Source organism: Culex pipiens, chromosome 1, assembly GCF_016801865.2.
Source record: "Culex pipiens pallens isolate TS chromosome 1, TS_CPP_V2, whole genome shotgun sequence".
Lineage (NCBI taxonomy): Eukaryota > Metazoa > Arthropoda > Insecta > Diptera > Culicidae > Culex > Culex pipiens.
This window is the reverse complement of record NC_068937.1, coordinates 95298629-95321350: the sequence shown is the minus strand read 5'-3', so window position 1 is coordinate 95321350 and position 22722 is coordinate 95298629. Positions and strand designations below refer to the sequence as shown.

The 22722-nt window shown below is 32.1% G+C and overlaps 3 protein-coding genes across 4 annotated transcripts in view; all 3 read right to left on the bottom strand.

Moving 5' to 3' along the window:
• Window positions 1–22722, bottom strand: part of LOC120431604 (putative GPI-anchor transamidase) — a 42158-nt gene that overhangs the window by 7022 nt on the left and 12414 nt on the right. The gene's annotated exons all lie outside the window — the stretch shown is intronic.
• LOC120431605 (uncharacterized) lies at window positions 8613–10458 on the bottom strand. 2 transcript variants are annotated; one of them, XM_039596710.2, is made up of 3 exons: window positions 10169–10458; window positions 10002–10097; window positions 8613–9877 (listed from the first exon to the last, which is right to left on the bottom strand). In XM_039596710.2, the coding sequence occupies exons 2-3, from the start codon at window positions 10052–10054 to the stop codon at window positions 9547–9549; spliced, it is 384 nt and encodes a 127-aa protein (XP_039452644.1). In that variant the 5' UTR covers window positions 10055–10097; window positions 10169–10458; the 3' UTR covers window positions 8613–9546. The 2 variants fall into 2 exon arrangements, with proteins under 2 accessions (XP_039452644.1, XP_039452643.1); XM_039596709.2 differs by having other exon boundaries at window positions 9942–10097; window positions 10169–10451.
• Window positions 13536–15483, bottom strand: LOC120431606 (uncharacterized). The gene has a single exon (XM_039596711.2). It carries the CDS (start codon window positions 14769–14771, stop codon window positions 13650–13652), a length of 1122 nt encoding a protein of 373 aa, XP_039452645.1. The 5' UTR covers window positions 14772–15483; the 3' UTR covers window positions 13536–13649.

Here is a 22722-nt window from a genome sequence, read left to right as displayed (position 1 = left end):
ATCAGAAATGTTTCCAAGTGGCCAATGAAAACCCATTTTCAATGTTCCGGATCAGGGAACCAGTAGTCACTTGAAATGTTTATTGATTTAAAAAAAAGCATAATTTAATTAGGAAATTTTCTAGTTTTCTAGAAATAGCAGAATTTATTCAAAATAAGAATCAGAAATGTGGCCAGGTGACTAACAAAAACCCGTATTAAATGTTCTGGATTAGGGAACCAGTCCCAGAACATTTGATTTTTTTAATTAATTTTAATAAAGCATATTTAATTTTTATTTAAATTGCTGGAAAATCTGAATTTATTTAAAATTAGAAATATAAATGTTGTCAAGTGGCCATCGAGAACCTGTTCTGACTGGTCACAATTTTTATTAATTTAAAAAAAAATACTGATTTTTGGAAAAAAATCACAATTTATTTGAAATCAGAATCAGAAATGTGGCCAGGTGACCAACAGGAACCCGTTTTAAATCTTCTGGATCAGGGAACCAGTGAACATCTGAAATTACTATCAAGTTTTCAAAAAACATATTTTGATTAATGAAATTTTAAAATTCCTGTTAAATATCAGAACATCTTCGAAATGAGAATTAAAAATGTTGCCAAGTAGCCAACAAGATCCTGTTCTGACTGGTCACAATGTTTATTAATTTATTATAAAGAATTACTTTCAAGTTATTAAGAAAAATATTTTCAAGAATTACGCAAATTTGTTTTTTTTTTCCATTGATTGCAATGAAAATTTCTCATTAATAGATTTTTTTTCTGAAAATGTTTGTATTTTCTTAATACGAACCGTCGAAAAATTTCGATGAAGATTATGTAGAGATTATTTTTTAAATGTATGGTTGAGAATTTCTCAAATAAAATTATTACTACACTTAACTCATTTCTTAATATGTCCGCCTCTGAATATGTAATTTCTTTTGAGTTTTGAGTAATGTTTTTTTCAAAATTTAAACATTTTTGGCGAAAAATAAAAAGATCAGAACATTCAAAAATTAATGCTTCATTATTCAAAATTCAAATTTCATCAATTCGAAACTTTTTTTTATATTTTAATAGTTTTTCTAAACAATTTTTTAAAATTCAGATTATTTCATTCATATTATTAAAATTCAGATTATTTCCAAAATCGTAATTAAAATAATCCAAAATTTCTAAATTCAGAATTTTAAAAATCTCCAAAAAACTTAAAAATCAAAAATTCAAAATTTATAGAAAAAATCAAATTTAAAAAAAAATCAAAATTAAAAAAACAATATTTGAAAACTAAAAAATATAAAATTTAAAACAATTTTGCAAACAAAAAAAAACAAAAATCTCAAAATTCGCAAAAAAAAATTCTTAAATTCTTGAATTCTTAAATTCTTAAATTCTTAAATTCTTAAATTCTTAAATTCTTAAATTCTTAAATTCTTAAATTCTTAAATTCTTAAATTCTTAAATTCTTAAATTCTTAAATTCTTAAATTCTTAAATTCTTAAATTCTTAAATTCTTAAATTCTTAAATTCTTAAATTCTTAAATTCTTAAATTCTTAAATTCTTAAATTCTTAAATTCTTAAATTCTTAAATTCTTAAATTCTTAAATTCTTAAATTCTTAAATTCTTAAATTCTTAAATTCTTAAATTCTTAAATTCTTAAATTCTTAAATTCTTAAATTCTTAAATTCTTAAATTCTTAAATTCTTAAATTCTTAAATTCTTAAATTCTTAAATTCTTAAATTCTTAAATTCTTAAATTCTTAAATTCTTAAATTCTTAAATTCTTAAATTCTTAAATTCTTAAATTCTTAAATTCTTAAATTCTTAAATTCTTAAATTCTTAAATTCTTAAATTCTTAAATTCTTAAATTCTTAAATTCTTAAATTCTTAAATTCTTAAATTCTTAAATTCTTAAATTCTTAAATTCTTAAATTCTTAAATTCTTAAATTCTTAAATTCTTAAATTCTTAAATTCTTAAATTCTTAAATTCTTAAATTCTTAAATTCTTAAATTCTTAAATTCTTAAATTCTTAAATTCTTAAATTCTTAAATTCTTAAATTCTTAAATTCTTAAATTCTTAAATTCTTAAATTCTTAAATTCTTAAATTCTTAAATTCTTAAATTCTTAAATTCTTAAATTCTTAAATTCTTAAATTCTTAAATTCTTAAATTCTTAAATTCTTAAATTCTTAAATTCTTAAATTCTTAAATTCTTAAATTCTTAAATTCTTAAATTCTTAAATTCTTAAATTCTTAAATTCTTAAATTCTTAAATTCTTAAATTCTTAAATTCTTAAATTCTTAAATTCTTAAATTCTTAAATTCTTAAATTCTTAAATTCTTAAATTCTTAAATTCTTAAATTCTTAAATTCTTAAATTCTTAAATTCTTAAATTCTTAAATTCTTAAATTCTTAAATTCTTAAATTCTTAAATTCTTAAATTCTTAAATTCTTAAATTCTTAAATTCTTAAATTCTTAAATTCTTAAATTCTTAAATTCTTAAATTCTTAAATTCTTAAATTCTTAAATTCTTAAATTCTTAAATTCTTAAATTCTTAAATTCTTAAATTCTTAAATTCTTAAATTCTTAAATTCTTAAATTCTTAAATTCTTAAATTCTTAAATTCTTAAATTCTTAAATTCTTAAATTCTTAAATTCTTAAATTCTTAAATTCTTAAATTCTTAAATTCTTAAATTCTTAAATTCTTAAATTCTTAAATTCTTAAATTCTTAAATTCTTAAATTCTTAAATTCTTAAATTCTTAAATTCTTAAATTCTTAAATTCTTAAATTCTTAAATTCTTAAATTCTTAAATTCTTAAATTCTTAAATTCTTAAATTCTTAAATTCTTAAATTCTTAAATTCTTAAATTCTTAAATTCTTAAATTCTTAAATTCTTAAATTCTTAAATTCTTAAATTCTTAAATTCTTAAATTCTTAAATTCTTAAATTCTTAAATTCTTAAATTCTTAAATTCTTAAATTCTTAAATTCTTAAATTCTTAAATTCTTAAATTCTTAAATTCTTAAATTCTTAAATTCTTAAATTCTTAAATTCTTAAATTCTTAAATTCTTAAATTCTTAAATTCTTAAATTCTTAAATTCTTAAATTCTTAAATTCTTAAATTCTTAAATTCTTAAATTCTTAAATTCTTAAATTCTTAAATTCTTAAATTCTTAAATTCTTAAATTCTTAAATTCTTAAATTCTTAAATTCTTAAATTCTTAAATTCTTAAATTCTTAAATTCTTAAATTCTTAAATTCTTAAATTCTTAAATTCTTAAATTCTTAAATTCTTAAATTCTTAAATTCTTAAATTCTTAATTCTTAAATTCTTAAATTCTTAAATTCTTAAATTCTTAAATTCTTAAATTCTTAAATTCTTAAATTCTTAAATTCTTAAATTCTTAAATTCTTAAATTCTTAAATTCTTAAATTCTTAAATTCTTAAATTCTTAAATTCTTAAATTCTTAAATTCTTAAATTCTTAAATTCTTAAATTCTTAAATTCTTAAATTCTTAAATTCTTAAATTCTTAAATTCTTAAATTCTTAAATTCTTAAATTCTTAAATTCTTAAATTCTTAAATTCTTAAATTCTTAAATTCTTAAATTCTTAAATTCTTAAATTCTTAAATTCTTAAATTCTTAAATTCTTAAATTCTTAAATTCTTAAATTCTTAAATTCTTAAATTCTTAAATTCTTAAATTCTTAAATTCTTAAATTCTTAAATTCTTAAATTCTTAAATTCTTAAATTCTTAAATTCTTAAATTCTTAAATTCTTAAATTCTTAAATTCTTAAATTCTTAAATTCTTAAATTCTTAAATTCTTAAATTCTTAAATTCTTAAATTCTTAAATTCTTAAATTCTTAAATTCTTAAATTCTTAAATTCTTAAATTCTTAAATTCTTAAATTCTTAAATTCTTAAATTCTTAAATTCTTAAATTCTTAAATTCTTAAATTCTTAAATTCTTAAATTCTTAAATTCTTAAATTCTTAAATTCTTAAATTCTTAAATTCTTAAATTCTTAAATTCTTAAATTCTTAAATTCTTAAATTCTTAAATTCTTAAATTCTTAAATTCTTAAATTCTTAAATTCTTAAATTCTTAAATTCTTAAATTCTTAAATTCTTAAATTCTTAAATTCTTAAATTCTTAAATTCTTAAATTCTTAAATTCTTAAATTCTTAAATTCTTAAATTCTTAAATTCTTAAATTCTTAAATTCTTAAATTCTTAAATTCTTAAATTCTTAAATTCTTAAATTCTTAAATTCTTAAATTCTTAAATTCTTAAATTCTTAAATTCTTAAATTCTTAAATTCTTAAATTCTTAAATTCTTAAATTCTTAAATTCTTAAATTCTTAAATTCTTAAATTCTTAAATTCTTAAATTCTTAAATTCTTAAATTCTTAAATTCTTAAATTCTTAAATTCTTAAATTCTTAAATTCTTAAATTCTTAAATTCTTAAATTCTTAAATTCTTAAATTCTTAAATTCTTAAATTCTTAAATTCTTAAATTCTTAAATTCTTAAATTCTTAAATTCTTAAATTCTTAAATTCTTAAATTCTTAAATTCTTAAATTCTTAAATTCTTAAATTCTTAAATTCTTAAATTCTTAAATTCTTAAATTCTTAAATTCTTAAATTTTTAAATTCTTTAATTTTTGGAAGAAAATATTTCAAATATTGGAAATGAAATTTGTTTCGGAATTATTCGAAATTAAGTGTGGAATATGGAAAACAATCTGTATTAAAATTCATAGATTTTGAATTTTTAGAATTTCGAAATCTAAAATTCAATCATATTCAAATTTTAGATTTTGGTTTTTTGAGCTTATATTTTTAAAGTTAAATTTCATTTATTAGATTTTTAAATTTTGTTTATATTGGTTTATAATTTTCTATTTCGTTTATATTCGTCAAAATTATTGTAGTGTCCCTCTGATTCGCAAAAAAAAATTTTTGGTGACACTTTTCTTGACGTCTCTTTAGGTATTTTTTAAAAGGATTTTTTGCTATCATTCCTTCAAACATAAAACGAGTTTTTTTTTATCAAATACTTTCTGTATTAGTTTTTTGTTTGGAAATAATGTTTCTTGAATGTTTGTCGCGATTTTTTTATATGGCGTGAATTTCGCACGGATTGAGGTTTCGGTCAGCGCGGATTTGGCGCGGATTTTCTTTCGACTTTCCCGTAACAACCCTGCATGTCCACTGGTTTCTTGATCCGGAACAGTCAGAACGGATTCCCGTTGGCCACTTGGCAACATCTAATTCTGATTTCAAGTAAATTCTGAATTTTTACAGGAATTTTAAAATTTCATTTATCAAAATATGTTTTTGAAAACATGATAAAAATTTCAAATATTCACTGGTTCCCTAATCCAGAACATTTAATACGGGTTTTTGTTAGTCACCTGGCCACATTTCTGATTCTAATTTTGTATTAATTCTGCTATTTCTAGAAAACTAGAAAATTTCCTAATTAAATTATGCTTTTTTTAAATCTATAAACATTTCAAGTGACTACTGGTTCCCTGATCCGGAACATTCAAAATGGGTTTCCATTGGCCACTTGGAAACATTTCTAATTCTGTTTTCAAATAAATTGTGATTTTTTCCAAAATTTTTAAAAAAATCTGTAAAATAAATATATTTATTTTAAAATAATAAAAATTGTGACTACTGAAATAATAAAAATTGTAACCACTGGTTCCCTGAACCGGAACATTCAGAATGGGTTTCCGTTGGCCACTTGGCAATATTACTAAATCTGATTTTAAATAAACTGTGATTTTTTCCAAAACTTTAAAACAAATCAGTAAAATAAATATATATTTTTTAAATTAATAAAAATTGTGACCAGTCAGAACAGGTTCACGTTGGCCACTTGGCAAAATTTTTAAGTATGATTTAAAATAAATTTAGATTTTTCTAGAAATCTAGAAATATTCTTAATTAAAAAAATGTTTTTTATTTAATTAATAAACTTTTTATGTGATTTCTGGTTCCCTGATCTGGATCAGTCAGAACAGATTCTCGTTGGCCACTTGACAACATTTTCAATTCTGATTTCAAATAAATTCAGATTTTTCTAGAAATCTAGAAAATTTCTAAATTAAAATATGCCAAGTGACCACTGGCTCGCTGATCCGGAACAGTCGGCCACTTGGCATCATTTTTATTTCTTATTCTAAATACATTCAGATTTTCCAGGGATTTAAAAATTTCATTAATTAAAATATGCATTTTTAAAATTAATTAAAAATTCAAATTTCCTCTGGTAACATGATCCGAAACATTCAGAACGAGTTCCCGTAGGCCACTTGGCAATATTTCTAATTCTGATATCGAATATGTTCCTAATTTTTACAGGAATTTTTAAATTTCATTAATCTAAATATGTTTTTTGAAAACTTGATAAAAACTTCAAATGTTCACTGGTTCCCTAATCCAGAACATTTAAAACGGGTTCCTGTTGGTAACCTGGGCATATTTCTGATTCTGATTTTAATTAATTCTGATTTTTGTAGAAAATTAGAAAATTTCCTAATTAAATTATGCTATTTTAAATTAATACACATTTCAAGTGACCACTGGTTCCCTGATCCGGAATATTCAGAACGGGTTCCCGTTGGCCACTTGGCCACATTTCTGATTTTGATTTTGAATCAATTCAGATTTTTTCCAGATACATTGAAAATGTCTTAATAAAAACTGCTTCATAACATTAATAAAAAATATATAATTTCCACAGGTTCCCTGATCCGGAACATTCAGAGCAGGTTCCCGTTGGCCACTTGGCCATGTTTTTGTGGTAATATGAATATGAAGTAGCAAAGAATGCTTCAAAAACACTTTTATTTATATTTCGGATTAATTCATATTTTTTCCAGAAACCTTGAAAATTTCTTAATAAAAAACTGCCTTTAAAATTAAAAAAAATGTCAAGTGTCCACTGGTTCCATGATCCGGAACATTCAGAACAGGTTACCGTTGGCCACTTGGCCACATTTCTGATTTTGATTTTGAATCAATTCAGATTTTTTCCAGATACATTGAAAATGTCTTAATAAAAACTGCTTCATAACATTAATAAAAAATATATAATTTCCACAGGTTCCCTGATCCGGAACATTTAGAGCAGGTTCCCGTTGGCCACTTGGCCATGTTTTTGTGGTAATATGAATATGAAGTAGCAAAGAATGCTTCAACAACACTTTTATTTATATCTGTCTGACACATTGGAATTGTGAAAATATTGCTTAATTTTTTCCGGAGTTTCCGGATCCGGATTCACCGGAACCGGTTCTCAATGGCCACCTTTTCAATTAAACACCTTCAAACATGCTGGGACCAACATTTTTTTAGTTTGTATGGATTGTTTCATGCTATAGTGCGTTCACTTCGCATTAAGAGCAAAAAACTTCAAAATTTTGAAGTTTTTGCACAGTTTTGGCCAATATTCCGGATTTCCTCCGGAACCGGTTACGGGAACCGGCCAATGGGACCAAATCTTGAGTTTTTCTAACAATTTACCGTCGAATGACACCGGAAGCGTCCAAAAAGACCTAATTGATCAAAAGTTACAGAGAAAACAAAATAAAAAATATTTTCCGACGGGGGGTGATTCATATGCAAAACTTCTGCATTGAATATCTCGAGTTAGGATAACAATAAAAATATGCGCCAGGTTGCATTTTGTTCGGGAAGCCGATCCCTAGAGGAGCATTTTTTTTCGTGCTGCCAAAAAATAAAAAAAATATTTTGTTACGCTGTGTTATCAGTCATGATTCCAAAATTTTAAAAATATATTTTTCCAAAAGATCAGACAATTTTTCAAATGTTTCGTTTTATAATACCCCGTTCGCACGGGCGAGTTATAGCCGGTTTTAACGAAATGGTTTTAAGTTAAAACCAAGTTATATCCAACCCGTTCGCACGGGCCCGTGAGGTTTTAAGGGTTTTAACTATTTTGACAGATTACAGCAAGCTGTGATTATTTGGTGTTGTCATTTATTTTCGTTTTTTTGCGTTGATGCGGAACTTGACCATTGTTGGCACTCTATCCGGTAAGGGCCGGGTTTTTTGGCCTTTGTTCGATTCTGGATTTGGGCAGGATGGCAGGTATTTTAAAATCAAATTTTCATAAGTTCGATGTGTTTTGACTAACTTCATTTACAGAATTTATTTTTGATTGTTGGCCGGTTGGAGCTGGTCTGCTGTTTCTTTAAAGATGATTCAGGAAAACTACATCTTCGACGTTCTCCACGACCCAACTGACGCCCTCTTGTCCGTTCGAAAAGTCGCGCCTTGATGCTGAAGTTTTTGCTTCAAAATCAAGGTTGACTGAAGATCCAAGAATTCAGACTGGAAAAGGTCAAGTTCTACCATCGCGCCAGCGTAATGATCTGTCAGGAAGGATTACGATGAGGAATTGGAAAAGGTCTTGCTTCTGGTGATGAAACTTGACACTGAGTTGAAGCAGGTCCCCGATGGAGCTTAAGAAAGTTGTTGATAAAATGTATTCGGGTCACATGATGATGTTTAATAAATTCTGTAAGTAGTTTGAGGAGGAGGGGGGGGGGGTGATATCAACGCTTCAAAAAAAAAGGGGGAAAGGGGTACAAACTTTCCATAAGTCCATGATACGATCAGATTGTTAACGCCGGAAGAATCTCCGAAAGCCGGGCATGTTAGCTTATGCAGAACGCACTGAACCAAGTGCGATTTTTTTCGCGGGATTGCGCAAAGGCGTCATTTTCATTATTTGTAATTTTCCACGCGGTAAATTTATTAAGTACCTGGTTCCGTCATGGATTTTACTCAAGATTTTTGGTCTGCTAGAGCTAGATTCCAAGTCCATCGCAGAACATCGCTGAGAGCATCTACATAGGATGTGGGGCGCGTGAGACAACAACAAACACGTGTTCTACGTCGACTCTACCGGCTGGAAATAGCCAAGAATCAATGAAACGAACTATGTGCTTAAAGTAAATTAGAATTGCCTTTCTAATTTTTTAGGATTACCGGAAGACCGCTATATTCCCTAACCCCGATCGGGGTGTCCATCGATGTACTGCGCCAAACCAAAAAATCCTTGAGGATGATGCGAATGGACGCTTGCGAGATCTTGGCAAGATAATGCACCTCACCAGCAGTACGACCGTGATCAACAATCGCCAGGAGGAGTCGACCGCGCTCCTGCAAAGTGTGGCTCGAGGCGAGGCCACCCTAAACAGCATTGCAAAATTGTTCATCTTAGAATCCCCCCTCCTCCAGACCACCCCCCCCCCCCTCCCCAATAGCATAATCTTTTATTATAGAATTTTAAAAGAACATCAACGAAACTGGAACGTAGAGAACATATTACATAAAAGCTGGCCGTCACTTTTGGACGCCACACCGTCCCCTCCAAGCCATAGGACGCGAACGTCGACGAGAAACCTGCCTCGCTGATCCGCTGTGTCGTCCCCACGGCCACGTGGTATCGTCCGTCGAGATCTTTTTGATCTTGAGCCACTGGAACACCATCGACGTTCGTCAGTAACCCAGCGAAGTACCACCAGCGTAGGAGTTCTGCACACGGGCAGAGTTTGACCAAAAGCAGCACACTTGATCGCGAGAATCGGCCAGGAGCGTAGTCTGCGCCAGCGTCCATCCGCCGAGGAACAGCAGCAGCACTGCGAGTCTCCAGCAACAGCAGCAGAGCATCGAGTCCGTAGCATGCCCCGCTAAAGCACGTGAGCCAGTCGTTCCCGCCAGGACGCGCCAAATCCTCGGATCATTGGACCGCGCGTGGTGACGGATCTGCATCCGATGAATCCGGGGTTTGGCAAGTGCTCCGAGATCTAGGCCACTTTCCCGCAAGACTCTGAAAAAATATCGATAGGGAACTTGTTGGCGCAAACGTTCTGATAGGCGAAACGAAGATCAACTTGGAAAAACAGTTCAGTTCTACGACAAGCACCGAGCGAATTGCGAAATCAGATTCATACTGGAACACATCTTGAACACGTCCAAGTGTATGTCCGCTCAGGTTGTTGGGCATTGGGCGGCACTGGATCCGCGGGCAATGAATTCCAAGGTGAAATCTGCAAGGACGTATCGAATCAATAAAATGCTTCCAAATTGATTATTTCAACTAAAATAGAAGATTTCAAACCCAATTCTTTCGATACCAAGTTCCTTGCTACGGCGCTCTGTCCTCCCCAATGGCACTGGGAAGTCCCGAAACGCTGGCGTATTTTAGCGAAGAAACAGAAAAAAATTGTTGTTTCTGTCAATGTCGGACGTTTTGCAAATGTTTCCAAAGGCTACTATGAGTTTTCAAGTACTCGAGTTCCCTTTTCGAGCAGTTATAACTTGGTTATAACTTTTAAAACCAGTTTTAATTTGACAGCTCGTTGTATGGGCAAAACCAGAGTTATAGCCGGTTTTAAGAGTTATAACCACTTTTGGTCTTATAACCGGTTATAACTCGCCCGTGCGAACGGGGTATAACATTAAAAATAAGACCATTAGTTTCTGACATTTTGGTACTAGAAAGTAAAAGGCTGCTTGGATGACATAAATTTTCTTGTTTCTTTTCTTTTATTTTGTATATTTCAGCAACCAGAAGTCCAATCTTCAATGTCTTTCATGCCAATATTTGAACACATAAGTTTTCTAATTCATAGTTTCAGTTTCCTAGTTTTCTTTGAAGTTACCTTAAAAGTGAATGATTTTCTTAACAAAATAAAACACAAAAATATATTTGCTCAAAATATTATATCAATTTGAGTGTTCTCCACATTCAATAATGAAAACGTTTAGATCAGAATTCTTGACTTAGAGACCTCCTAGACCTATGCTTTTCAAGCGAATCTCCTTGTCTTAGGTTTTTTGTTTTTTTTTTATTATTTATAGTGCCATCCCGTTTTTGGCAACACGAATTTTTCAAACATTTCTGGTTGCCAAAAATCAACGTCAATTTTTAAATTACTTGTTATAAAGTAAAGTTTTAGACTGGTTTTTGGTCAACAATTTTGAAGAAAAATGAATTTTGTCTCATTTAGTCATTTTTGGGTGGTTATCTAAAATTTATATTTATCCAAAAACCTTTTTTTTGCCTTCCTCACCTCACTGAGGCAAGGCTATAAAATCACTCGAAAAATGAACTTCTTAAATACACCTCCTAGATATACCTTCACGTATACCTATCGACTCAGAATCAAATTCTGAACAAATGTCTGTGGGGATGTGTGTAGACATGTTTTTTTTCCACACGATTATCTCAGAACTGGCTGAACCGATTTTGCCCGGATCCGCCTTATTCTGTTAGTTTTGGGGTCCCCTGAGACCCTATTAAATTTTATTCTGTTTAGTAAAGTATTTAAAAAGTTATGACAAGAAAAAGATTTTTGTATCTACAAAAAAGGGTGATTTTTGCATAACCTCAAAGGCCGGGTCTTTTTGTTTACGCGTGAGAGGCACGGCAGATGCGGTTGCCACATTGCTTCAAATGAGAGTCTGTATGTTTTCTGGAAAAGTCTGTATCAGGTATATATTTTTTTCATAAACTTATTTTCATTATTACTTTGTTAATGTGAGGAAGGCACCACCCACCTAATGGTGGATTAAAAAACGTTTTTTTTTTTTTTCAAAGGTCATAACTCGGCGGCAATATTTGTGAGCCGTAGAAAGCTCAAAAGCTGCGGTTTTTTGTCCCCTGAAAAATATTAACAATTAAAAAAATATAAAATTTGGAAAATTGATTTAAAAAAAGGGTAATTCTCTACCAACTCACACGAAATCGGGAAAAGTTGGCCCGACCCCTCTTCGATTTGCGTGAAACTTTGTCCCAAGGGGTAACTTTTGTCCCTGATCACGAATCCGAGGTCCGTTTTTTGTTATCTCGTGACGGAGGGGCAGTACGACCCCTTCCATTTATGAACATGCGAAAAAAGAGGTGTTTTTCAATAATTTGCAGCCTAAAACGGTGATGAGATAGCAATTTGGTGTCAAAGGGACTTTTATGTAAAATTAGACGCCCGATTTGATTGCGTACTCAGAATTCCGAACAAACGTATTTTTCATCGAAAAAAACACTAAAAAAGTTTTAAAAACTCTGCCATTTTCCGTTACCGTAAACCGGGGTGACATTGATAGAATTTCAATTTATTTTTGAAATATTTTCCAACTGGTAATGTTTGTCTTAAGATTACTATTTTTAAAACATGTACTAGGGTAGGCCACATATGTTGCATGCACTATTTTTGATAAAAAAATTCAATTGTGTTTACAAAAATAGTTGCATTGAAAATTCTTATTTTTAATTCCGGGGTGACTTTGATAGTTATAGTTTTTCTTGTAAAAATAAGATTTAATGTGTTTAAATTTTATGTTTACGTCAAATGTACCATCACTAAGGTGTCTGATACAGCTTCTAAGAAATAAAAATCAATGTTTATAAATAGTTAACTAAGTAATATATAAATTTTAGGTAAAATTGTTAAAAAGTCAAAATTTTGCCTAAAATTCGTTAAAACTATTTTTGTTTATAAAATTATCGAAACATATTACACTATAAACTGAAATCAAAGCAAGAATCAAAAGTTTTCACATTTTATATGACATTTGTTCTACTGAAAATGCCTATAAATTGGGAGATTTTTTTTTAATTATGTTTCAAAAACACATAATATCAATTATTTACAAACTTATTTTACCTTCTCCTAGTGGAAAATTGTCCAAAGAATCCGAAAACGCATTCCATTTTCCGGTTCGTAATCATGTTAATTGAGAAAATCATGACACTTTCAGAATATTAAAATAATGCTATTCATCAACATTTTCTTAGTTATAGTAAACTCAATTTTTACACTTTTCAAAATTTTAAAAACTTCTTCTAAGAGTTTTTTGAACACTTCTCTATCACGGTCAGAATGATTCCATACCATTCCGTACGTATTTTATTTGTACTCTTCATTTTGCGGAAAAATCTCAAACCTATCATAGTCACCCCGGCTATCAAAGTCACCCCGTTTTACGGTACTCAACTGTTAACAAATTTGGAACATGTCTTTTTATGGGAAATTTAATGTACTTTTCGAATCTACATTGACCCAGAAGGGTATTTTTTTCATTTAGAACAAAATTTTTCATTTTAAAATTTCGTCAATGTTCTACAAAGTTGTAGAGCAGAAAATCACAAAAAAGAATTATATATAAACATAAGGGGTTTGCTTGTAACCATCACGAGTTATCGCGATTTTACGAAAAAAAAGTTTTGAAAAAGTTGGTCGTCGTTGATCATAGCCGTTCATGGTTCGCGACAGACAGGGGCGACGAAACAAAGAGAAACGCAAAAAGTAACTTTTTCAAAACTTGTTTTCGTAAAATCGCGATAACTCGTGATGTTTATAAGCAAACCATTACAAATATTTGAAAAGAACTGACACTTTACCCAAACTCCAACATTTATTTATTTATGATTTGAAAAAAAGGAATTTCCAAATTTTTAGACCCTTGCTGTGATATTATGAAAAGAAATACAAACTTTTTTTATTTGGTAGCGATTTATTGTCTCACGTGCAGATATTTCAAGTAATGATCAATTCAATTATGTTCACGATACCAGATTACAACTTTACGAAACTGTTCTATTAATACTTTGATTTCTTCTCATCTTCAAACCGTTCACCCCTTTCAGTCGACCTTTTCTTTCCACCTGCCGTCGGTTCAAATTTGACCCCTTGCACATCCACTTCCGGCGGATACTCGCTACTGCACGAAGAATTTACCTCCCGCTTTATCTCACTTTCCACCGTGGTCACGCCATTGAATCCGGAAAGATCTCCTTTCAATCCCCCATCGCCGATGGCACACAAAGGATTGGCCTTCCGACGATTCCTCAAGCTGCTCCCGGTTTTGCCAATCCGCCCAGTCGGACACAGCTTGCTGACCAGTTTGATCCGCTCGATGGTCGTAGGTTCCAAATTTAGAAAGGATTCCGTTTTGATGGGACGGTAACATGGTCCGGCGTTTCCGGCTAGTTCCGATGAGCACTTCTGTGGGAAGTGAAGTTTGCTGAAGGGTTTCGGAACGACCATAAGAAGGTTGTTTCCGTTGTCCCGGAAGTTCCCGGTAAAGTGATTCTCATTGTTCCCACGGTGGTATTGAGTTGGAGGTTTGCCGTGAAATCCGTTGGGCTTGACGAGCGATTCCAACGGTCTTTCCGAAGCGCCAGACTGCTCCAGGACTTCCTGCTTCTTCTGCCACTCCAGGACGTTACTCAGCAGCCGAATGTACCTGATGGCCATTCGAAGGATCTCGTTCTTGGACAGCTTCTTGTCCGGCGGATGAGTCGGGACCAGCTTGCGAAGTTCGGCAAACGCTCCGGACACGTTCTGCTGGCGCCACCGCTCGCGGGTGTTGGTGAACATCTTCCGGACGACGGTGCCACCGCCGATGCCCAGTTTGGTTCCGGCCAGATTCAGCACCGGCGGTAGAGCCGGAACGACCGCCAGCGAAGACGAGCCCCCCGCTTTGAGACACGACGGAGGTTCTTCCTTTTTCTCGTCGGAGATGGGTGGTGAATCGTCCTCGAGGCCGTCACTTTCGTTGGAGGAAAAATCCGAAAGGTCCTCGTCGGAATCGTGGGGTAGTTCGGTTTTGGCGCTGCCCAGAGGAACCGATATGAGGGCCGTGGCCAGCAGGCTGGCGTTGGCGTTCTCGAACGCCGTCAGTAATCCTTTGGTGGAAGGGAGCTTTGGCTGCTTGGACATTTTGTTTCACCGTTAGAGTCCTTGCAATCCGTATTGCACAACTGTTCAGAAAGACCACTGCTCAACGACTGCCACAAAATTCTAATAAAATTTCAACCGAAAGCCGTGGTCCACCACCCTCAACAAGAGATTCATTCACCAATTTATGTCCGCTATTGGACAGGAAGTGAGTTACCAGGATGTTGTGCACATACCAGTTGGCTCCACCCCTTAACGTCTAATGGTGGGAGAATTTTCACATCAGATTTTGTGCTGAATTGGAAGGGGAAATAAGTTCTCATGATTTCAAATCCCTTAAATAGGTTCTTTACGGCACTTGAAGGTGATTAGTTTCTCATCAATTGCAAATCCTATTAATCATTTAAAGAGATTAAACTCTTGACACTTGCGCGAAAATCAATGCGAAAAGTCAAACCTGAATGTCAACTAGCCTTCAGCTCAATCGTTCGAAGATTGAACCCGCAATTCAAAAGTAACGAACTCGAATCCGGAAATGTTTTAAAAGTGTCTAGTGCCATCTACGGGAATTTAAAAAAAAAAAACTTCTCGGAAATTCTCGCGAAAATTTTATTTTATTGGAAATTGTTCTGATCCTGATTCTGATTGATATTTCGCAACAAAATTGTACATGACAGATACTTCAATAGTCAAAATAAGTGTTATTTTTTATTTTTTTGACCGGTACTTTGGCTTATACTTTCTTAGGTATTTTTGAATCAAGGTGTCTGAATAGTAAGTAAAATGAAGCCATGTTCTACAACCATGGCATTTTCTTTAAACTTGCCTCTGTGACCATTTTGAGTGAATCCGATTTACACTGAAAATACGCCACACTTTTCTTTCAAGTGCCCAAACACTTGAATGATTCAATAAAGGCACATATTAGACCTAATTTGTTTGTGTTTGAATTTCAATCCAATCCATTATCAAATTCAAGTGTTTGAGCGATTGACTTTTTGACATTTTTTGACAACTTATTTTCAATCGGGTGACTCAAACTTTTCAAGTGTTTTGCTCATGAATTTGCCCCACTGTGCTGAACTATTCAAAGTGATGAGGAAAACACTTGAAATTGATCTTGTTTTGATTTGAAATGCAGTTTCGTGACAGCTTCGTCGGAATTTGCTTCGTTTCTTCATTTGTGTTTTGGCGGTCCGGTGTGTTCGTTTTTCGCAGGCTCGGCGAATGGCCGCGTGAGGTCGCTGCCGCCATGTTCCTGTCCAGTAAATTGCCTGCCCGGTTTGTGATCGCGAAGACGAGCATCGCCACAAGGCTGTGTCCTCGGGGTTCAGGATCCGTCTGGCCAGCGGAAGGGCTCGGTCTCCCGGACCCGGAAAGAGGCCAACTTTGGCGATAGAGGTGCTTTTCCGGATATTCACCCACTTGGTGAGTGTGGAGAAAGATTTTTTTTTGGGGTTTTGTTTTCATTTTTGGATTTATTTTGTGTGATTTGCAGGAAAATGCGATTGAGCTGCAGATGCCGTACCAGGAAGCGTTTGATGAAATTAAGGAAAACACCCGCCGGGCGTTTGAGAATCGGTGTCGGTGTGGACAAGAAGCGGTGAGAAGCAGGATTCGAATGCATTCCACCCAGGGGCCAAGCAATGCGTCATTCGGATGGTAAAGGCACAGTTTGATTCGATGGAACCAATCGCGGTTCCGAATCAACAAGAAGATTCCCCGGGGGCCTCCACCTCCACAGAAAGCGGTGGTGGCGAACAACCCGCACCTGACCAGGAGGACGATTCTGAAAGCAGGTACAACCGGAAGAAAAGACAATTTAACAACGAAAAAATAATCAATTTTTGACAAGCAAAGTTGGTAGAAAATAAAAGCTGTCAAATTAATTTCATGACGCAACTTCTTCTCATTTTTTATTTAACAAACCGAAATCCATTTCTATTACATACAAACTTGAATTGATTATAGCAGGAAAAATCATTTAAAACCAATAGATATAATGAAGTTTTTCATGTGACACAACACATTAAATTCAAGTGTTGCGCTATTGAATTGACAGCATCTTTAGGTGCCCAAAATTCAAGTGTTTTGCGATTGATTTTTGAGTGCTCTGTACAGCAGGGCCAGATCATGTATAGAACACTTCGTTAAGCTGTGTAAGTTTTGCTCAGTGTAGATTAACATTAAGAGCGAGTCCACGAACAGGGCATACCCCTTTGTATGGGACGTCGTTTGGACCTCACCAATCTTCCTGAAATTTTCAGGGGTTGTTTGTACATATAAAACTAGCATTTTGCCAAAATATGAGCACTCTAGGTCAACGGGAAGTGGGGCAAATCGGGACACAAAGTTTAAAGGTTCAAAATCGTCAAGAATCTTAAAATGGCTGTAAGTTGGGAAAAAAACAATTTAATTTCAAAATCCAAAGTGCATCTGAAAGGACTAAAAAAATGCAACATAATGCAGGGTGAAGCATCCCAATTGGTTAAATCTAAAGGGAGTTATTGGCATTTTAGTGAAAAAAATAGCACAATTTTCAAACTCAAATAAAAAAGTGTTCCATCCAGATATCAACTCAATTCGACCTGCAGCTTGTAGGGGACATCTGGAACTACCATTTGAGACTGAGAACGCTTTGGGTAAGTAACGATTGTCCACGCTCCATACAAAAAGATTTGTTTTGTATATGTTGTGGAAATTTTCCACGAAGGGGGGAGGAGGTAGTACTTTTTCAAATAATTGATTGTAAAAATAGTATGACGATAAACTTAACGTGAAATGCGTGAGGGTTTGGTAGTTGATAAGTTTATCGAACCGTTCACGTAAAAAAAATATTTTTTTGAATAAATTGCAAGTGTTTTCTATACAACTTAAAATTAAAAAAAAAGATCTCTTGGAAGTTTAATGCAGAAAAAATATTAGATTGTTAGAAAAATGTGTAACTCAATCCGAACCTTTTTTTTAAATCCATTTTATATATTTTTTTCATTATTTTCCACAAAGAGTTTGAGTCAATTTTACACAAATTTCTAGAATAAAGCTATTTTTTACCCACAGCTTGTCTGCTTGACAAGATACGATATCAAGTATCCCCGGGGATCCAGTCTCCCCACACTCCCCTAAATACCCTTTTAATGACTTAACACTAATTATTCTTTACGAAACTTACCAAAGTGTTATCATCAATTAAAATCGTAATTTTTGTTGTCAAACAAATAGGCAATTATTAATGCTTGACATGCAATTTTTTTTTATTTAGAGCTGATTAATTGAATACGATTGAATTGATAAGTTCTTAACTTATTTTTCCAAATTTTCAAAACATTGGTGCCATTGTGTTAGGAAAATATATGTTAATTTTCATCATTATTGCTACGAAAAGCCTACCAGAGATCTTTTTCTGGTCGCTTTATCATTTTTATACAAAATCTAAAAAAATCCAGATTTTTTTATTTTTTTATGAAGTGTGCGAAAATGAACCTTTTTGAAAATAATTTTAAAAAAAATATATAAGCTTCAGTGCAATGATGCAGATGCAAATATTTTCACAACATTTGGTTTCATGACTGTGCCTACATTCGAAGGGGCAGGAAAAATAATAAAATTGAAAAATACACCCAAAACTGGGCAGCGCTCGTCCGAGAGAATAATGGCCTCGAGCCGAAAGAATAGTGGTACCATTTACGGACACGGATAAAACAGCTCGAGATGGGCGAGAGAATCTTTTCCTCGAGGTTCATTTGAGCAATTCTCTACGAAATCGGTATTTTTTCTTCAATTTTAATTTTTGTATTTTTTAATCCGACTGAAACTCTTTTGGTGCCTTCGGTATGCCCAAAGAAGCCATTTTGCATCATTAGTTTGTCCATATAATTTTCCATACAAATTTGGCAGCTGTCCATACAAAAATGATGTATGAACATTCAAAAATCTGTATCTTTTGAAGGAATTTTTTGATAGATTTGGTGTCTTGGGCAAAGTTGTAGGTATGGATATGGACTACACTGGAAAAAATGATACAAGGTAAAAAAAATTTGGTGATTTTTTAATTAACTTTTTGTCACTTAAGAGCGAGTCCACGAACAGGGCATACCCCTTTGTATGGGACGTCGTTTGGACCTCACCAATCTGCCTGAAATTTTCAGGGGTTGTTTGTACATATAAAACTAGCATCTGGCCAAAATATGAGCTCTCTAGGTCAACGGGAAGTGGGGCAAATCGGGACACAAAGTTTGAAGGTTCAAAAACGTCAAAAATCGTAAAAAGGCTGTAACTTGGGCAAAATTCAATTTAATTTAAAAATTCAAAATGCATCTGAAAGGGCTTAAAAAATGCAACAAAATGCAGGATAGAACACCCCGATTGGTTAAATCTAAAGGGAGTTATTGACATTTTAGTGAAAAAATAGCACAATTTTCAAACTCAAATAAAAAAGTGTTCCATCCAGATATCAACTCGGTTCGACCTGCAGCTTGTAGGGGACATCTGGGACTACCATCTGAAACTGAGAACGCTTTGGGTAAGGCAGTTTAACATATTAAATAGACACTTTTACTTTTAGTGAACTTTTTGGTTGTAAATTTTTGCTCGGGGGACCCCTTAGATCCCATTTTCTGATGATAATTTTATCATATTCGTATTCCTGAGACAATTTCACAATAGAAACATGCATAAAAATGTTTGTTTTCATCCATTTTAACCCTTTAAAAAATGAATGTTAAAAAAATCTTCGATTCACATTTATTGAAATTCAAGTTCGTTTCCAAGGATACTAGATGACACCAGAAAAAAAGCAGCATCTCAATTTTTTTTAACTTTCATTTTTTAAAGGGTTAAAATGGATGAAAATAAACATTTTTATGCATGTTTCTATTGTGAAATTGTCTCAGGAACACGAATATGATAAAATTATCATCAGAAAATAGGATCTAAGGGGTCCCCCGAGCAAAAATTTACATCCAAAAAATTCACTAAAAGTAAAAGTATCTATTTAATATGTTAAACTGCCTTACCCAAAGCGTTCTCAGTTTCAGATGGTAGTCCCAGATGTCCCCTACAAGCTGCAGGTCGAACCGAGTTGATATCTGGATGGAACACTTTTTTATTTGAGTTTGAAAATTGTGCTATTTTTTCACTAAAATGTCAATAACTCCCTTTAGATTTAACCAATCGGGGTGTTCTATCCTGCATTTTGTTGCATTTTTTAAGCCCTTTCAGATGCATTTTGAATTTTTAAATTAAATTGAATTTTGCCCAAGTTACAGCCTTTTTACGATTTTTGACGTTTTTGAACCTTCAAACTTTGTGTCCCGATTTGCCCCACTTCCCGTTGACCTAGAGAGCTCATATTTTGGCCAGATGCTAGTTTTATATGTACAAACAACCCCTGAAAATTTCAGGCAGATTGGTGAGGTCGATGCGAGATGGGTATGCTTTGCTCGTGGACTCGCTCTTAAACTTGATTTGCAAAAAAACACTATTTTTAATTTATTTTATTTTCTGATATGTTTTAGAGGACATCAAATGCCAACTTTTCAGAAATTTTCAGGTTGTGCAAAAAAATCTTTTACCGAGTTATGAATTTTTGAATCAACACTGATGTTTTCAAAAAATCGAAATATTGGTCGCACAAATTTTTCAACTTGATTTTTCGATGTAAAATCAAATTTGCAATCAAAAAGTACTTTAGTTAAATTTTGATAAAGTGCACCATTTTCAAGTAAAAGCCATTTTCAGGTAACTTTTTTGAAAATAGTCGCAGTTTTTCATTTTTAAAATTAGTGCACATGTTTGCCCACCTTTGAAAAAAATATTTTCGAAAAGCTGAGAAATTCTCTATATTTTTCTATTTTGAACTTTTATTCAAAAAAGCAAAATATAGAGAATTTTCTCAGCTACTCAAAAATATTTTTTTTCAAAAGTGGGCAAACATGTGCACTAATTTAAAAAAAATAAAAATTGCGACTATATTCAAAAAAGTCACCTAAAAATGGCTTTAACTTGAAAACGGTGCACTTTATCAAAATTTCACTAAAGTACTTTTTGATTGCAAATTTGATTTCACATCGAAAAATCAAGTTTAAAAATTTTTGCGACCAATACTTCGATTTTTTGAAAAAATCAGTATTGATTCAAAAATTCATAACTCGGTAAAAGATTTTTTGCACAACCCGAAAATTTCTGAAAAGTTGGCATTTGATGTCCTCTAAAACATAAAAAAAGTGTTTTTTTTTTTGCAAATCAAGTTTTAGTGACAAAAAGTTAAATAAAAAATCACCAAAAAAATTTTTACCGTGCATCATTTTTTTCCAGTGTAGTCCGTATCCATACCTACAACTTTGCCGAAGATACCAAATCGATCAAAAATTTCCTTCAAAAGATACAGATTTTTGAATGTTCATCCATCATTTTTGTATGGACAGCTGCCAAATTTGTATGGAAAATTATATGGACAAACTAATGATGCAAAATGGCTTCTTTGGGCATACCGAAGGCACCAAAAAAGTTTCAGTCGGATTAAAAAATACAAAAAAAAATCGAATGACCGAAATCTGAGAGAACTGCTCATTTGCAAAAAAGTTCATCCGTCAAAACAAAAAACAAAAAGTGTCGACTACGGGAATCGAACCAGAGGCCTTTGACAGACTAACCCAACTGCCACGGCCACCACAGCTTGGTGACCCGAGCAGACGGAAATAACATTAAAATAACATTTTTTGATATTTGGGCGTAATATTGAATGTTTGGCCTTTTTGAAATGTTAGTCTTGATTTGAAAATTTTGAAAATATTTTTTTCGAAAAGATCGGAAAATTTCACAAATGTTTCATATTTTAACATTGAAAATCGGACCATTAGTTGCTGAGATATTGACGATAGAAAATGGTGGGTTGTTTGGGTGAGACTTAGAAAACATCAATTTTCCTGTTTTTAGACCTTTGCATTGCAATATCTCAGCAACTAAAGGTCGTATCAACAAAGTCCAAAAAAGCAAAATATAGAGAATTTTCTCAGCTTTTCAAAAATATTTTTTTCAAAACTGGGCAAACATGTGCACTAATTTAAAAAAAATGAAAAACTGCGACTATTTTCAAAAAAGTCACTTAAATATGGCTATAACTTGAAAACGGTGCATTTTATCAAAATTTCACTAAAGTACTTTTTGATTGCAAATTTGATTTTACATCGAAAAATCAAGTTGAAAAATTTTTACGACCAAAATTTCGATTTTTTGAAAAAATCAGTATTGATTAAAAAATTCATAACTCGGTCAATGATTTTTTGCACAACCTGGAAATTTCTGAAAAGTTGGCATTTTATGTCCTCTAAAACATATCAAAAAATAAAAAAAATTAAAAATAGTGTTTTTTTGTAAATCAAGTTTTAGTGATAAAAAGTTAAATAAAAAAATCACCAAATTTTTTTTACCGTGTATTATTTTTTTTCCAGTGTAGTCCGTATCCATACCTACAACTTTGCCGAAGACACCAAATCGATCAAAAAATTCCTTCAAAAGATACAGATTTTTGAATTTTCATCCATCATTTTTGTATGGACAGCTGCCAAATTTGTATGGAAAATTATATGGACAAACTAATGATGCAAAATGGCTTCTTTGGGCATACCGAAGGCACCAAAAAAGTTTCAGTCGAATAAAAAAATACAAAAAAAATCGAATGACCGAAATCCTAGAGAACTGCTCAAATATTTTAAATAATGTATGCTTTTTATCTTGTTTATGTTTATGTACAAGTCTAAAAAATCGCCAGAGAAAACATTCTCACTGCTTCTTTCTCTATATGTTTTTGTGGCAACGTTTTGCTCTTTCTATTCAACAACGAAAAAAAGTATTAAATCCGAAGTCAAAAATCCACAAATTGATATTCATAACAGCTCTCTGCTTGGATGGTTGCACGCGTTCACACCCTCTTTCCACGCGACACGTGCGCAATCACCACCAGTCGGATGTGTATTAAAAACAACATAACAAC